The sequence below is a fragment of the Silurus meridionalis genome, chromosome 1 (assembly GCF_014805685.1).
Source record: "Silurus meridionalis isolate SWU-2019-XX chromosome 1, ASM1480568v1, whole genome shotgun sequence".
Classification (NCBI taxonomy): domain Eukaryota; kingdom Metazoa; phylum Chordata; class Actinopteri; order Siluriformes; family Siluridae; genus Silurus; species Silurus meridionalis.
Genome location: NC_060884.1, coordinates 10,707,090 through 10,725,760, shown reverse-complemented (window position 1 = coordinate 10,725,760; position 18,671 = coordinate 10,707,090). Strand labels below are relative to the sequence as shown.

The window sequence follows — 18,671 nt, the reverse complement described above, 5'->3', positions numbered from 1 at the left end:
CACAGTAAAAGACTTGCTGGACTAGAGGAATCTCATCATTTTGACATTTTAGACAGAACAAAAAACCACAACTCTATTTGTCTCTCTCTCACTTATTGGCAGTAACACTACCACTACTCCAGTGTTAGCTAAAGTGTAATGCAAATTGACATTAAAAAAAAAAACCTTCCCTTACGCCGTTGCCTAGGCAGTGGTGTCAAGCAACGTCAATTGATACGTTTTTATCTTCTTGTGGTTTTCTCTCTCTAATGGTCTTCTAAGCTAAGTCAATTCCTGACTCCTTGTTTTGCAAGCAGGCTGGCAGTATGCGAATGAAATTTGCTTATCATTTCTCTTATTTCTCTTTCTCTAACAGTGGACAATGTCTTGCAGTCTCCCATTATCACCAAGCAGCCTGGCAGCATTGTATTCCCAGTGGACTCCTTGGAGAAAAGCCAAGAGGTTGTGTTTAGTTGTGAAGCTCAAGGACAGCCTCCACCATTTTACAGGTGATTGTGTGTGTGTGTGTGTGTGTGTGTGTGTGTGTGTGTTGGTTTTTGTGGTTTATGTGGACATTTGACCTGATTACGTACCGACATTATGGGGACATTTGGGATTATGGGGACAGGACAGGTGTCCTCATAATTCCCGCACTGTGGCTATATATATCTATACTAGAGGAGCTGAAATTCAAAATTTCAGTCCATGTCCATTATACCACAAACACCGAAACTGACTTAACACAGTGTAACTTTGGAATTTCGTAGTGCGCCCCTGTAGCCCGGAGCCGGTACTGCAATCCGTTCACACATGTGTGAAAATTTGAGCCTTCTGATTGGCTAGCGCTGATTGCCATTTTTTCGTTCTGTGATTGGCTGAGACCTACGTCAATTATCCTACGTGTTCCTTTTAAGGGCGGAGTTTCATTAGACTCGGTTTGCCAACACATTGAACAGCCATTATCCAGCCCTTTAAAAGCCAGGTATGATTATAAAGTTCATAAACTTAATGAGTAGACTATTGATATATTCCAAGAGCTCGGTTCCTTGTTGTAAATTAATGTTGTAAGAAATATTTCATTGGAATCTGGAGATTGGGGTGAATTTAGCCTTAATGCATAAATTAAAGCTGGCTAGTTAGCAACATTATCAATGGTTAGTTTTAAAACCTGAGTTGAATAACTAATTACTGATAAATCTTGTACCGAATGCGCACTGTATAAATTTGGGTTTAGTGCGTTTGGCCGAATTAAAATGAAGGGGAAATGTCTGTATGTTAGCATGGATGCTAGCTAATAATAGTCAGTGCTGATAGCCGCTAGCTGATAGCCGCGCGCATCCTCGCGGCTCTTTAAACGCGTTCGCTCCGGCCACAGAGCGCGTGCAGTGTTGTAAGGTGAGCTGCTGGGCATACAGCACCCGGACTGCTTATAAACTACTGAGAACTGCTTTTAATTATTTTATTTATTATAAGGCTGTATGCTATTTAATGTCGCTAGAACATCACTTCCGGTTAGCGCGTGCAGTGTTGTAAGGTGAGCTGTTGTACACACAGCACCGGACTGCTTACAAACTACTCAGAACTGCTTTTAATTGTTATTATTTTGTTTATTATAAGGCTGTATGCTATTTAATGTCACTAGAACATCACTTCCGGTTAGCGCGTGCGACCGGAAACAGCTGAGTGCGTGCGGCGCGGGAGTTACATGGCTGAGTTTGGAGCGGTGGTGAGGGTCTGAGTGTGAGATAGAGATGATGGTACAGTGTGTAAACACTGCTGTATCACTGTGAGGGTGTAAATAACCCCTGATACTCTTCACTCATAACTCAGTAATACTGTAGTCAGAAGTAAAGCAGAATGAACACATCAGAAGTCTGATATCTTTGAGTGTCAGTGTGATGGAGAGTTTAAATCCCAGCTCTCCTCAGCATTGTCCCATGCTCTATCACTGGACATGTTTTACATAAACACCACTTATATTAACAATTTAAGGTTTTAGTTTAAATAAACACTCATTTCTGTGGGGAAGAACAGCATCATTTTAACATGGCTGAGATGAAGCGCAGAAGAAGAAAAGAACATCAAAGCAGGAGACGGAGTATTACACATCTGCTGGGAAAGACAAACCTGGAAATATATAAATTCAGATAAAGGTAAGGGTCCATTCACACATGCCATCCTATGTTCCTTTTGACCTAGACTGCTTTCATTAACAGACAGGGCATTAGGATAAAACTGGTGTGAAGTTCACGACTGGATTAATATTTCATTTTTTCTTATTCAGGGTGTGGAGTATTCAGTTCAGTCCCTTTTGATGAGGGAGACCTCTTTAACCTCGCAACAGCAGACACTCTGGCAATCATCGAACACAGTAAACAGGTAATATATATTTTTTTACAGTTGTGAAATTATATTGAGCTCTTATTATATCTTATAAATCTGTATGTACTGTGTATGCCTGAGACCTGTTTCATTGTATATCAGGGCTTTAGTGATTTACATGTGTTTTGTGTTTATTGGCGTGTGTATGTAACAGACATGGTTTAGCAGTACACTGGGTATATGGGGACGTTGTTGTAATGTGATAGTCAATGTACATAAGCAGCTGTGTGTATAGTGTCTGACAGAAACCTGGTCTCGAGGGACTTCACTTTATAAAGTTATTGTATGAGCACCATTAACTTTATTAAATTAATTTCTCTTAAATTTGCATCTTATAGATGTAGACTTACTGACTATTGTACTTCCTTATCCCTCAGAGGTAAGGGTTTGTTACAGAAGCACCAAATAGCAGATGTGACCTGGGTGATTGTATATCATGAGAACAAAAGTGACCCAAATATTATAGTATAGTTAAGGCAGCAATGTTCTTGCTGGGTGTAAATAATATACCATATATACAGTGTGCTTTGCTAATGTACTGTATATACAGTGCACTTAAAATCACCCCAAAAGCCTGACATAGACCTTATAGAGTATCTGTAAATGCAATAGTAAAGGAAGTGGCAGATTGTTGTTGCTCTAATAAAAATAAAAGGAATATTTGTTGATTCAATCTTGGTGGAAACTACTGGAATTTTCACAGAAACAGTTTTATGCATAGTCATTTGTAGAACTAGCAGTTCTGCAAAACCTAGTATGTCGGACTAAATACTAAGACCTTGTTTGCGATTGTTAATAATACAATTGCTGGTGATCCAAATGCTTTTTTTTTTAAATATTTCTAAACATACCAATCTGTTTGAAATTAATGTCTTGGTTTGATATGGTTGCTAATGCAGTAAAATTAATTGCATTAAAATGTGACTTAAGTATCAAATACATTCTAGGGCTACTTAATGTTTATAACAAATGTGAGAAAGATTTCTTGTTTCTGTTTTTAGAATGTAGCTGAAAACATTAGAGGTTACTGCAGTAGATGAGTTGGAGGCTGCTGATCCAGGAGAAGAGTGAGAAAAGGTAATTTATAAAAATCATATTCTGATTATTTATTCCCAAAATGTTGCAGGTACTTTGCATTGTTTTAGTATGTTTTTATCAGTACGTATTGTCTCTCTTAGTCACTGGGAGAGATTGACTGGATGGGTGAACACTATCTGTGAACCATGTCTTGAGATCAAAATGACTGAGATTTTGTGTGCAGTTTTAGGTGCTGGGGTTAGGATTGAGTTAGTCTGTGTGTATGTAGTGTGTATGGCTGAGACCTGTTTTATGAGAACACTGTGTCTAATAAGGACATGCATAGACCATCATGTAAGAGTCCTCTACCAAAGGAGTATTAGTGTGTCCGTGTGTTTGACAAATACATGGTATATCAGGGCTTTAGTGATGTACATGTTTAGTGTTTATCTGAGTGTATATGGAACAGACATGGTTTAGCAGTACACTGGGTATATGGGGACGTTGTCAATGTACATAAGCAGCTGTGTGTATAGTGTCTGACAGAAACCTGGTCTCGAGGGACTTCACTTTATAAAGTTATTTTATGAGCACCATTAACTTTATTAAATTAATTTCTCTTAAATTTGCATCTTATAGATGTAGACTTACTGACTATTGTACTTCCTTATCCCTCAGAGGTAAGGGTTTGTTACAGAAGCGCCACATAGCAGATTTGTTGTACCTTGTAGTAATGTGATAGTCAATGTACATCATCAGCTGTGTGTATAGTGTCTGACAGAAACCTGGTCTCGAGGGACTTCACTTTATAAAGTTATTGTATGAGCACCATAAACTTTATTAAATTAATTTCTTTCAAATTTGCATCTTATAGATGTAGACTTACTGACTATTGTACTTCCTTATCCCTCAGAGGTAAGGGTTTGTTACAGAAGCACCACATAGCAGATGTGACCTGGGTGATTGTATATCATGAGAACAAAAGTGACCCAAATAGATTATAGTTAATGCATCATGCGTATTATTATATTGCTGGGTGTCAATTATATGGGTGCAAATTAATAGAGAGCCAAAAGATTATGAAAAGTAAAAAAATATTTATATATTGTTAATTATGTCCAAATGATAGTCCAAATGTGTTAACCTGGTTAAGAAGATGCTACAGCCAGGCTTACATTGTCTGATTTTTGGAATAACTCCAATATTTTACTGCTGTCTGTACATCAGATAGTCAGTGGAATGCGAGCGTAAATTTGAAACGTTAGTGAAGCTAAATGTATGTTTAAAATCAAAAATGCTTTGAGAATCTAATTGGTTTGTGTCCAGCCTAAAGGGAGGTAATAGCCATTAAAATATCCCTGGACAGGTCCATATAAAAGCATTTAGTTTTGTCTATTTTAGATTACCATTGTAAAGGGCCAATCTAAGCCTAAGAAACAGGATTCAAAAGAACTTTGTGAAAAGACAAAAAAGTAAGGTTGCCTGATAGACATTATTTTTGTCATAAGAAATTCTGTTAAATAATTATAAACTGAGTATTTGTTTTGGTTATGTTTTTAAATATGTACTGAACAGTATCTTACAATAACAAAAACAGTTCTTGAACAAAAGAAAATATGACAAAGGTTTATATTGATAATTTGTATATCATATTACTGTTCAGTAGAATATACAAAAACCTTGTTATTTTATCACCTCAGCTTTGAAATTAAAGGTATGCATTTAAATTGTAAAATTGAGTCCTTGATATGTCCTGTGTAGAATTAGGCTAGTATTAAGGCATCAAGATAAATTGGTGAAAATCTTTAATGTTATGATTATTCAAATCGATGAGCTTTTAGTTACAAACGAAACATACAGTAGTATTAATTTTTGCATCTGCTTTTAAGATAAACTCAACATTGATGCTAGTGATGGAAGTGACTCTGAGAGTGGGGCTGATGCTGCGAATTTGGATGCTTCCTGAAGACACCAGCACAGATCAGTAGGTTTTCTAACCTGTTCTAACCATGTTTAATATGCGCCATAATATGTCAGTCCACACTGCTAATGTACTCAATGATGATTTCTTTTTTACAGGGATGTGAAGCAATCGGACACCAGAAGAGGAAAATGGTTTGCGTTGCATTTTTTTAGGTTATGATTTTTCAGGATTTTTCAGGACACTTTTTTCAATATATTAATTAGCAATAAGAATTTATATTACAAAAGGTAACATTATTCACATTTATTTGCTATTTATAGTCCTAAACAAACCTCTGCCATCATACCTCTTTCACTTACTGTCTGTGGTTATGTTTGCATACACTCATTGATACAATTGAGTTCTTCGATGTCCCATCTACATTTATGGCAATAGCAAACTCCCATTCCCAGAGCGACGTAGAAAAAGCTTTGGAGTTCCCATCAAGAAATGTACACACCAGGCATAACGTTATGATCTTATAACGTTATGACTAGTGATTGAATAACACTAGCTCTTTATTATGGCAGCTGATCGTGGGTGGGATTTATTAGGATTGTAATTAGCTTTACAATTTTCCTCATTTTAAATTGGTTTAAGTGTCTTTATGTAATTCATTTGTATATCTAGCTCTCTGCAAGCTTTATATAACACTGAGCATTTTGGAGATTTCACTATGCACTAAACATTCAAATATCTAAACATCTTGGTTATCAAATTTCATTTATAATGGGTTTTTTGGTTAGTTTGTTTATGAATATTTTGCAGAGACTAAAAACTCTAAAAGAAGTCCCGAAAACTACAAGGAAAGGACTTGTTCTTTTAAGTCACTGATGTCTTGATAGTGCACCATGCTGTCAAGTCTGTGTTTGTGTGTGTCAGAGGGCCAATAAAACATGCCTGTCCCTTCAATACTGTGTGATGTCTTGTTTGTGTATTGTTAAAACCAATGTCCTGATAAAGCCCGTATGTCCTTACAAACACTATTTTTGTCAGAAGGCGGGACATTCCGAGCAGGTCCTCATATACAACCATAATGTCAGGTCTTTATATAAATTGTTTAAATTTGTGTAAAGTAATTCTGAAGTGAAATTTGTTTTCCTCAGAGCTGATTAGATTTTTTGACATTTGTAGCATCACTGTAGCACAAGGGGAAGGGTGGGTACCTTTAAACCATGGTACAACTTGTTTACCAGGCAAAGTCCACCTAATACATAAAAACCAGTATGTGTGTGTGTGTGTGTGCGTGTGCGTATGTGTATGTGTGTGTTTGTTCTACTCATAATAAATCATTAACTTGCAATTTCAAACCCAATCAAAAAAAAAAAACTGGAATATTTACTAAAGTAATACAGGAAAGTTTATTACTTTTTTAAGCATTTTAATTGTGTACAAATGAGGTCAGTGCCTTTTCTGTCATTCCCAATTATTCCAGTAAAACGTCTAGATGCAAAATAATAATGTCAGGTTTGAATATAATCACATTATACTTTATAACGAAATAATTATACAATCAAATATTACTGTATACACTATGGTATTGCTGTACCCCATAAAATGGCCACTTGCCTAATTAGAAAATTAAGAAGAAGTAAAATGGAAAATTTGAGAAAAAAGTAATGGTATTGGAAGAATGATGTTTCCTTTTGCTTAAAATCCGGTATGGGTACGAGTTAATGTAGATTCTTGCATGATTCTTGCACAGTGCAGCTTCTCAAACAAATAGTTGATTAATTAAGTAAAAGCCATGTATGGTCTGTCCAGCGAAGTGTCTTGTACGGATCAATGCGGTTTTCTTTACTTCAGCAGCTGAGGTTTCTGTGTACAGACAGGTCTATTTTGCTCCCCCAGGATTGAGGTAGCCTAATGGACGATCTAATAAGCCGCTTCCCGTATCCTGTCAGCTTGGCCAAATCACCTGGCCTCAAGGTGAACGTCTTCCTCCTGGCAGCTCCCAGGTCCATCACTTTCAAAAGTCATTAAACTGCAAGCCGTCGCGCTAAACCTGCCGCACTCATTATCGTGCTGTTAGCCATTTTAGCCTGAGAAGCTAACCTGCCCTCCCTCTCGCAAAAGTCATTTCATTCCTCAGTCAATTTACGCTCATAGAGCCCTGGAGATAAATGAAACCTGTGTTTCCTAGCGTTTCTGCAAAGACAGCTGGCTCATGTTTGTCTCGTCAGTTTTTCAGTTTACCTTCAGATGGTAAACAAAGGAGTTTTAAGATAAAATGTCTTACTGTCCCCAAAGCCAGATGTTTTCATCATAATATTGACATAATGTCTGCGTAAAAGTAACTAGATGGGTAAACGGATTAGATCAGGGTGCTTTTGATTGCCTTTACTTATACAGTTTTGCATATTGCCTCCAAACACAGGACATCAGTAAAGCATGCACCATTGTTATTGTACAACAATGCTGATGAGGCCTTTGGGGCCTCTTCTCTTATTACTAAAACAGTGTCTCCATCTAATAGCACTGTTGACACTGCAGATATGTATGTGTGTGTGTGTATATATATACAGACCGATCAGGCATAACATTATGACCACTGACAGGTAAAGTGAATAACACTGATTATCTCTTCATCATGGCACCTGTTAGTTGGTGGGATTCTTTAGGGAGGAAGTGAACATTTTGTCCTTAAAGTTGACAAGGGCCAAATTGTGATGGCTAGACGACTGGGTCAAAGCATCTTCAAAACTGCAGCTCTTGTGGGGTGTTCATGGTCTGCAGTAGTCAGTATCAGAAGTCAAATTGCTAAAGAAAGTAAATGTTGGTTCGGATAGAAGGTGTCAGAATACACAATGCATCGCAGTTTGTTGCATATGGAGCTGCATAGCACAGAATATACAGGGTACCCGCGCTGACCCCTGTCCACTGCCGAAAGCTCCAGCAATGAACATGTGAGCATTAGAACTGGTCTGGTTTGATTAATCACGTTTTCTTTTAAATCATGTAGATGGCCGGGGGCGTTTGCATCGCTTACCTGCGGAACACAGGGCACCAGGATGCACTATGAGCACAAGGCATGCCAGTAGAGGCAGGGAGATGCTTTGGTCAATGCTCTGCTAGGAAACCCTGGGTCTGGCTATCCATATGAATGTTACTTTACACATACCACCTACCTAAGCACTGTTGCAGACCATGTATACCCTTTAATGGAAATTGTATTCCCTGATGGTTGTGGCCTCTTTCAGCAGGATAATGCACCCTGACACAAAGCAAAAATGGTTCAGGAACGGTTTGAGGAGCAAAACAAGGAGTTTGATTAGTTGGCTTGGCCTCCAAATTCCCCAGATCTCAATCCAATCAAGCATCTGTGGGATGTGCTGGACAAACAAGTCCGATCCATGGAGGCCCCTCCCCGCAACTTTCAGGACTTACAGGATCTGCTGATAACATTTTCGTTCCAGATACCACAGCACACCTTTAGGGCTCAAAAGGAGAACTGACAAAATATTAGACTTTAGAGAGTTTATTGTCATTGTAGTGATACAATGAAATTTGTTTGGAAGCTCTCAGAGACCAGCAGTAATAAAATGATGTAAGAATAAACTTAAGAATAAACAAAAGATAATTGCACTTAAATATAATAATGTGAAAATATGTACAATGAAATATATGTGCAGTGGAAATCGGATTTTAGGGCAAAACAGTGCAAACAGGATTGTCAGAATAAGGAAATATTGCACAAGTTATGCTAAAAACTGCTAACTAATAACTAATAACAATAAAAATAAATAATAAATTTCTGGGTGAAAAGTGTTTGGTGCATTAGCATCGACATGGGAAAGAGGGACAGACAGTATTATACTAGGCAGGTGGTCATAGTTATTTTATTTTCCAATAAAAATATTCAGTGCGGCAAAAAAAAACAGCTAGAATGAACTTACTAGATGTGTTGTGTTTGAACTAAAACTCTGGAAGCCACACCCCTTCTTTTCATCTTATATTTGTAATTTCTTGTCTTTCTCTTTCCCACTGCAGATGTGTCCACACAATGTATGTTTTTCTGTCAAGGTAAATGTAAAGCGTTTAAAAGAGTTTAGAAATCTAAAAATCTTAATATACAATAATCAAATATATATCTATCAGTTAATTGTTTTATTAATGGTGACAAAAGTCCAAACATCAGCTGAAATGTTTAATTAGCCTGCTGCATTGAATTAAGTATTTGAAAGATAAAGATAATTAGAAAGTAATCACAAGTAAGTTTTCTGCTATGGGAAAGTCATGCTGTAGCCTTACGTTGTTTCTGGTATATCAGTAATTCAAAAAGGTTTTTTTTCCTTTTTTTATTTTTATTAACCTGTCATATTTTTCAGAACCTATTCCTTTAGAGGTTTTATGTGGCTTTGTCTTTATATAAACAAAAAAAGAAAAATCCTCAGTTATAATTATTAGTTGCCAGTTTAAGATTGAGATCACTGTATTTTTTATTAAATTTTCTAGATTGAGATCACTGTATTTATGTAGCCTTACATGAAAGAATTGTCGAAAATACAGCATGTTTTATAAATGCGAATGTAATTATTTTTAAAATTATAAACAAATAATAATTGTTTTAATAATGTAATATATAATATAATATTTTTATAAACTAGTCATATTAAGAAATAAGTTAATCTTCTTTTACCCTAACATTAAGTGTATGTTAAGGTTCTTAGCATAATAAGTAGTGCTATTATTATCATTATTATTAACTTCCAAAAAAGCTATAGCTTATCACATAAAGTGAAATTAATTATATCAAGAAATATATTCAAATTATAAATAAACCACATGAATAATGAAATGTTTTTAGATTGGAATCATGTATGTCTTTTGTTTGGCTTTGTTTTCTTTCTCTCTCTCTTTCTCTCTTTCTCTCTCTCGCTCTCTCTCTCTCTCTCTCTCTCTCTCTCTCTCTCTTTCTCTCTCTCTCTTTTTCTCTCGCTCTCTCTTTCTTTCTCTCTCTCACTCTATCTCTCTTCCATTGTTGCCCTCCATTTCTTTTCAGTAACAATGTCTGACAATGTATCTGTAATGAAAAGTTGTTCATGCCAAATTGCTTTCAGTGAAATTTGTGGTGTGAAAACTTGTTATTGAAATAATTTGAAGAAAGGAAACGCTGGACGTCCTGTCATCAAGCATCGTGTTTAGCACCAGGTGGTCAGTTCTGTCTAAACACAGACTTGGGTTAAATTCACAAGTACACATTGTGTAGTGTCACTTGCTCATTCGCAGCCCACAGATGTCTGATAGGACATTTTTTTTTATGTAATTATAAGACAATAGCTTTTTTGTTGTTGTTGTTGGTGGTGTCTATGACCATGTCCAATATTTTTTTCCCCACTGCATTTTGGCATTTCTCTGCATTAACACTCATTTTGGATAGCAGAACCAAAGGTGTAGGAGCTAGGAAATCACTAAAGTGTGCATTGTCTATTCCCTCTAGCAGACTTTCGTTTCAACCCTAATCTAACACATTTGCTTCACTGTTCAGATTCCTCTCAAGACCTCACAGCCTGATTAGTTGTGTTACATTACAATTGGAATTAAACTCCCCAGGAGGCAAGTCCACCAGGAGCAGGGCTCCATTACTAGTTAGAATGGATTGTAATATTAGAAGTAATGCTCCATTTTGATGTCGTTATTCTTAATACTGGGTCTACTTTCACCCTTTGGTGGATCACCACGGTGCAATAAGTCACTTAACCGTGTATTCAAACTGAGCCTAGCATAATAATTAGAATTTTATTTATTACACATTCAACACATTATATGAGAATTATGGATCCTTTATTATAGAGATGCAGTTCAAAACCCAATTATTGTTTTTGTTATATACTGAAGACATTTAGTTTTTTAGATTGAAAGAATATGAATATATTGTTCAAATGTAACATTATATTATGACCATAATATGATAATATGACATAGATTAATCTTTGGTTTTCAGATGTTTAGATTTCGATGTGGTAAACAATTTTGGATATGGCACTAAATGTGTAAGTGAGCAAAAGTATAGGAACAGACAGACAGACAGACAGACAGACAGACAGACAGATAGACAGATAGACAGATAGATAGATAGATAGATAGATAGATAGATAGATAGATAGATAGATAGATAGATAGATAATTGTATAAATTGTCTATGCCTTCCTTGTAATTAGGGCATTAATTTAAACAATTCTTTCCACATTTCTTGACTCTCAACATGCCTTTTGGCAAACTCTAAATGGGATTACAGCAAATTCAAGTTTGTTTGTTTTTTCTCCAGTACACTTTCATTAAGCACCACATCCATGTTTGAGTTTAATAATGAATTTAATGGTGAATAGTAAGATTTTTAAAGTTTAGTTTTTTTGTTAAGTCACAAAGATTATAAGAAAAACAATTAATTCTAAGATCTCTTAAAAACTACCTACAAATATTCCATTATTTCAAAAATATGAATACTATCATAAATAATTACGATCTTTAAGGAGAAACCTATCATTTACTTATATTTAACTGTGTAGTATGTTTACCATACCATATCAAATAACAGATAATATCCAAAGTGTCCTAAGGCGAAGCATGATAATAACATCTACATAACACAGGTAAAAACAACCACTGTCTGTTTACTGAACTTTATAAAAAAAAGAGAGCATTATTGAGTGCTTGGTGGTTCAATCTGTTTTTTTAATATTATGAGCTGAAATGCACATTTTGGTATTATGCATTCTTTTTTGTGCCAGAGTAATGATGACTGTGATGTGATGTTATTTTAATAACACTCCTTAGAACAAAGATATCCTGATAGGATACAGCATGGCCAGAGGAACCCAATTTTGCATGTACAATTTTGTATACGCGCAAATGGCCTGCCTATTTCCGGCATTAGAGGGATGTTGTTTTTGTTTAGGAAAATGAAATGCATCTGTGTACAACAAACAGCCAAAAGCAAACACTGAGTTGTTTTCACAGATATCACATAGCCAATGAGGTATATAGAAATTACAGACAACAAACCAAAACAGGGGAAATTTATCCATTTATGCGTTATAAAATTTTCCATTTTCCTCGACACTGTTTTCGGTTAACCTTTTGTGGACACTGTCAATCCAACAAGAGTTAATCATATTTTGAAAGCGATGCTTTGCACATGAATGATGACTTAGATCCCGAGCAAGAGCAGCATGGAATTTAGCGATATTGATTTTTGCGTTTCATTTGCTTTAATAAGGGAAGAGAAGAATCGGCTGCCATCATGACTAAATTACATCCTTCAGTGATCAGGCAAATTTGTGCAATGATCACCTAGCCCTCTATAGAGCTCAGGCCTGCCAAATGCTCACTGCACCTATTAGTTTTAATTGCTCCTCCACTGTGATTAAGTCCCTTTTTGATGCGGTTTGACTGGGTTTCAAGCAAGATGGATGAGTAGAAGTTGTGCACTTTATTGTGGCCCAGTCAAATTCTGGCTCAGTGGTTGGATGGTTAAGATTTGATATTATATTCACACACAAAATATTTCAGTGCATTGTCGTTACTGTATAATTTGTAGAATAATGCTAGATGTGATCATGTCATGATAAATAGAAGCAACTGAAATTGCCAATGTGGATTAAAATAAATGTCAATAAGCATGTGTTTAATCTTCTGTTATGATCAGTATTTTCATGAAACCTGCACCAATGCATACATATGACCTCATACTGTTATTTGGTCTTTCTCTTTTAGGTGGAAGCTCAATGGCACCAGCATTGATCCAACGTTTGATTCGCGATACACTCTCTTTGGTGGAAACCTCCGCATCACCCAGCTCAACAAAGACCAGGACTCTGGGATCTACCAATGTTTTGCCTCCAACTCATTTGGGACCATCGTAAGCCGCAAGGCCAGTCTTACCTTTGCATGTAGGTCTCATGCTTTATCCCTCTTTATAACTCTTTCAGTCTTGTCCTATCGAGGGGTTTTGTGGTCTCACCGGGTGTGACAATACATGTGTCTGCTGATAACAGCATTAAATGTTCAAATGGAAATGTTCCTCTTTTCTATTAAAGGTGGGAATCTGAATTTTCCCACCAGTTAAATCAGTCAAACAATTAGTATATAGTGGAGGCAGCAGGAAACAATTTTAAAAGTGAACTGTATTTTATTGAGGTAAATTGTTATTTATCATCATTATTCCAGGCAGTGGTCAGAAATCAGCCAGGCAAAAACATACACAGATAATCCATAATCAATTTAAAAGAAATCAAGCATTATCCAAAACCAGGGAGTAAAAAATTAGACATAGAGAAGATAAATGTATGGAAATCCAGGATTTGTACCGCTCCATAGCGTGGATGAGACGAAACTGATTTACAGAGAGAGGGTAAAAATAAACTAACAAATCAAAACTAGGAGCAGGAATTTGTGACACAGTCAAGAAATGTTCAGAAAACAAATACAGTGACAGCATTGTTCTGTCAGATGTTCTGCCATCTATGGTGTTAGTGAAGTGCATTTGTCAATCAAATCTGGGTGTTTTTGATTCTTTTCAAAAATATATAGGTAATAAAATATATAAATATTGTACCTGCATATAAACAAATAATAATACATTATAATGTAAATTTAAAAATAAAATAAAATAAATAAATCTTCTACTTTTTAGTAAGATTTTTAGGGAGTGACTCACTTTTTGTTCCCTAATTGGCCCTGCAGTCTTACTTGACAGCGCTGACAGTGCTGACAGTGAATGACTGGTAGCCCCCTCAGATTTTACTGTGCATTCCTGCATCCACATCCTACTCATTCACAGCCAGCTCTAGAATTACTGGCAGACTTTGTGAAAATGGGAAGAAATGAATATATGAGATGAATAACACATGCAGTGATATTTTCAGCTAAAACAAATGGGAATGCTGGGCCTTAATTTAACATTATATATGTATATGTGTGTGTTTAAAAAATAAGAATTATATTTGTTCAAATCAAATCAAATTTTATTCATCACATACACATACATACAGAGTACGACATGCAGTGAAATGCTTTGTACGATTGTCCGGCATGAGGGAATAGGACGGGGGGAAAAAATAAAACAAGGGAAAAAAAGAAGGCAGATAAATAAAAACAATAAACTATGTAAAATATTAAAAATATATAAAGATAAAGACATATATAGGAAAAATTGTATATACAGGGAATGTTTATGGAAACAGGTTATGCTTATGTACAGTAACAGGATATGCTTATGTACAGTAAACAATGTTGACATCTTCTCTAAAAAGGATAATGGTGTCCCTTCTGATAATGTCTAATAGTGTTTGAAAAACACTTGTAGTAAAATCTTGGAGCATTTGTCCATGCTGAAAACTGTAAAGTATGCTTATGTTTCTGAAAATGTACAAACCTCACCACATGGTTGTTCAGTCAAATATAAAATGATGTTGCAATATACAGATTTTTAGTTCTGTGTTGGCTTGATTGTATTTTGTGGGTCATTATTATGAGAAAAAATCAATCTATGGCAAAGTCTTAACCTCAAGCAGGTTTGGGGTAAAATACGTTTCGTGGAATTTTTCAATGCCTTCAGTCTTTTCTAGAGCTTCTTAATCACTAAAACCCCGAAGCATCACTCATCAACAATTGTATTTTACAGTGTGCATCATATGCTTTTTTAAATTTTTTTGTATAGAGCTGAATATACTGATAATGTGCCTGGCTAAAAAAAAACACACACATACACCCAACACGCAACTTCAATTGTAGTGTCAGTGATGCTTGGTGAAGCTCAGACACTGCACTGTGTGGGTAGCTGGAAATGCATTTCTAAAATTGTGGTCGTTGGCTTCCTCACTATTTTCCTTGCTTTATGCATACATTCTGTATTGTTTTTATTGTTCCAGACATTTAAAATGTTTACCTGATTGTCCTTAGCGGTATTTAAAATTGCTTATGTTCCTTTTATATGTATTAACTTATTCATGTTGGAAGCCTATTGTTTGCTGCAGTGGTGATGGATCACAATAGGATCTTCTATCACACAAAGAAAACTGGCTGACAAATCCATCAATTACCCAGACTCCTGACCTTACATGGGCGCAGATTGTTGTCATGAACATCTTGGCCTGCCTACCATCCATCTTCTTTATTACTCATACTTTAACTTAATTAACTCCAATGCGTGATGGATCAGGAGAGTAATTTAAAGGGCAGCTGATGTTATGAGACAGGCTATTTTATAATTCGGTCACTTAATGCAGGAGAATTTAGAGGGAGTTGGGAGATGGGTGTGGGAGTTGAGAGACTCATGAAGCATGGTGCAAATTCATTTCTCAACTTAGGAATTTGTTAGCTGGCTGACTAGGAACACTTTATATACTTTTTGCTCTTGTTACAGCATATTTTTGAGCAGAGAAAAACAGACATGTATTATGCTTTTTTCTTTTTTTTTGGGGGGGGGTGGGTGGTAATGTATTCACACTACAATTTCTTTTCTTACACAAGCATACAGTTTTAATTACCTCCTTATTCCTATTACTTTTTTTGTACTGAATAGTTAAATCTATATCACCAAGGACATTTATTGAAGACGGTCTTTATAATAACTCTCCCATGCCCATGTGTGCTACAGAAGTACCAGCAGAAAAGGTTATAATTAAACAGACATTTTCTCTTGCTGACAATAAATGAGTCAGGTTTTTTTCCCCTTTTCTCTCAGTGGGGTTATTTCAGCAGCACAAATATTGAAAAACTTGCATTGAATTGTAATTGTCAATGAGCGCAGTGTTTCTGAACACGGTAATTGAGTTCTGGGATTCAGTAAGGTGTTTTAATTAAAGCGTTAATGATAGAGAACAGTGCGCAGTATCTTTATCATGTTTCTTAAGTGTCATTACCTTCAGAGGACCTTGATTTAAGTTATTATATTTCCCATGGTTCAGCTATCAGGTTCTGCTTTGCTGCATATTAACAAGTCCACGGTTATTAAACCCACTAATAGATAATGGATTTTATATATTAAAGATAATATGGGATATCATACAGGTTTACTTCTAATAATGATTTTCAGCTCTGCTTGAGTCATTTGTATTCCACCTTTACAAGATTCTTTTATATACACATATCTATTCATGAAGGCAAATTTGTGGAAAATATGCAAGCCATAATTATCTCATTATTTGCTCCAATTATCATGACTTTGCCATGCTGGATAATTTGTGCTTTATTATATTTAATCAGTTTAATCACCTTTAAAGATTGCAGACACAGTGCAGTAAAATTCTCCTCACAAGATGGAGATTTAAGAGGTACATAATACACCTGAATGACAATTAAACTGTTTAAATCAAGCTCAATATGTTAAAACAAATACTGTAGTAACTCACATTTATAGCAGAAAGAGAAAGAAATAATAAATAAATATCTATCAATGCTATTAGTTTATTTATTTATTTATTTGCCCAGGATACTTTTAAAATTAATTTTCACTTTAGGAAATAAAACATGAAAGACATTAAGATTAAATAAATGTTTGAGACTCCAAACATTTAAAGATTTCCAGCAGAGAAAAAATAATTAAAATGTACATAAATATTTTTAGCTTTAGTATATTTTCAGGGTCAATACTTTCAGAGACATTTGTTTTTAATTTTAATCTTAAATCTCTTTGGCCTGTTCCTTTTTTAATTGTTTGTTTTGTTTTCACTATCATCCAGTCCTCTGCTCTATTAATTCGCACTTGTATGTGTTGCAGTGTTGAGGATTAAAGCAGTCGAGGTGACACCATGGTTGTTCACACCAGAATAACTAGCAGAAACATGTGTGAGGAAGTAATCAATTAAATCATTTGTGTAACATTTTTATTTTTCTTCTGGATTGGCTTATTATAATCTTATTACATTATGTCCACAAATATTGCAGATTTATTTTCATGTTTTGAAAAGTATTTTACTTTAGTACTTTTTTACAAGTATTTGTACTTTATGAGAACATTTGATTTAATTTATTTAACTAAACTGTAATGTGGAATATCTTCATTTGTACTCTTTTAGAAAAACTACTAAGCTACTAAAAGCTACTATGAAGTACTTGCTACACTGTGTGTCTGTAACAATCAAAACCTTATTCAAACATTAATGCATATTGAAATATTGAATTGAAGGATCAGAATATCATACTTCAGAATATCATACATCAGTACTTTTACATTTGATGCTTAAGTTTTCAAAAGTAGTACTTCTATTGTATTTTACTTAGTTAAAATGTAAAAAGGGTTACTTTTATTGAAATAAGTGATTTGTATTTTTACTCAAGTACAGGAATGGTTACACTTCCTCTATCACTGAATGTAAAAAGATTGAACTAATGAGAGCTGTGAATGAGAGTGTATTCTCTTTGGTTATATGTAAGAACTAAATAGGTAAATGGCAGAGTGTTCTTTTTAAACGTGAGATGTTCACTTAGTAAATTTTGAGTGTATCATTCACATTTACATATTTTTTAATGCCATCTTGCGGTTTTCTTCTGTAAGGCATTTTCATGCAATGCCAATAAAAGAGATGCACAATCAAGTGCCGCAGTCAAAGCGCCAAGGGTTTCAGTCCCGGATAAATTAAGGGGAGGAAGGAAAAAGCATCTGCAGTCTCTTCTTCAAAAGTATGAATCATAAAGTACTTACACACATCCATATATTTTGCAAAGAAAATGTTTTCATGAAGAAATATTGTGAGGGGTAGGGCTGATCATGCTATGTTAAAAAGAGGGTTGTGTTATGTTTTAAACCCAGCCAATCTTCTAGGGATGAAGATGCACAAATAGATGTGCAGTAATGTACTTTGGTTCCATGTTCCGGTTTAGTATAAATGTGTAAAATTATGAATCTTCTTGGATTACACTGATCCCCATGGCTAAGAATTAAAACGGCAATAGATTCTGGATTATAAGGATTTTCAGTGCAGGATAAGCTTAGACTTTCATTTCATTTAATAAAAATTGTCCAATACTGAAAATTTAAAATCGGGCCCAAATTGGCTGTTTGTATTAAAAAAAAGTTTTGAAGACATATCAGACCCTGTTGTGCAACTAGAGATCTGACTTGTGACAGTAGGGTTATACAGGTTAATGTTTTTTACTTTGTGTGTTGCTATTAGTTTTGCAGCAGTTGATGTCAGAACTGAGTATGAGAAATGCTTTGGAAATATCTGTTTTAAGACAATTCTGAAGTGAATTCACACTGATTTTAAGACAAAAAAGGATTACAAAATTATAGATTTTATTAGTTCTTTACAAGATTGTATTATTAATTATCCACATAGCTGTGAATAAATGGTAGTATATCTTTTTCTGTTTTAAGACTATTAGG

The 18,671-nt window shown here is 35.2% G+C and overlaps 1 protein-coding gene across 1 annotated transcript in view; it reads left to right on the top strand.

The window, feature by feature from the left end:
• Positions 1 to 321: 321 nt before the first annotated feature.
• Positions 322 to 18,671, top strand: part of cntn4 (contactin 4) — a gene marked incomplete at its 5' end in the record, with an annotated part of 127,180 nt that continues 108,830 nt past the window's right edge. The window contains 2 exons of the mRNA XM_046846325.1: positions 322 to 488; positions 13,058 to 13,233. Coding sequence (XP_046702281.1) covers positions 322 to 488; positions 13,058 to 13,233 — 343 coding nt within the window. The remainder of the gene's footprint in view (positions 489 to 13,057; positions 13,234 to 18,671) is intronic.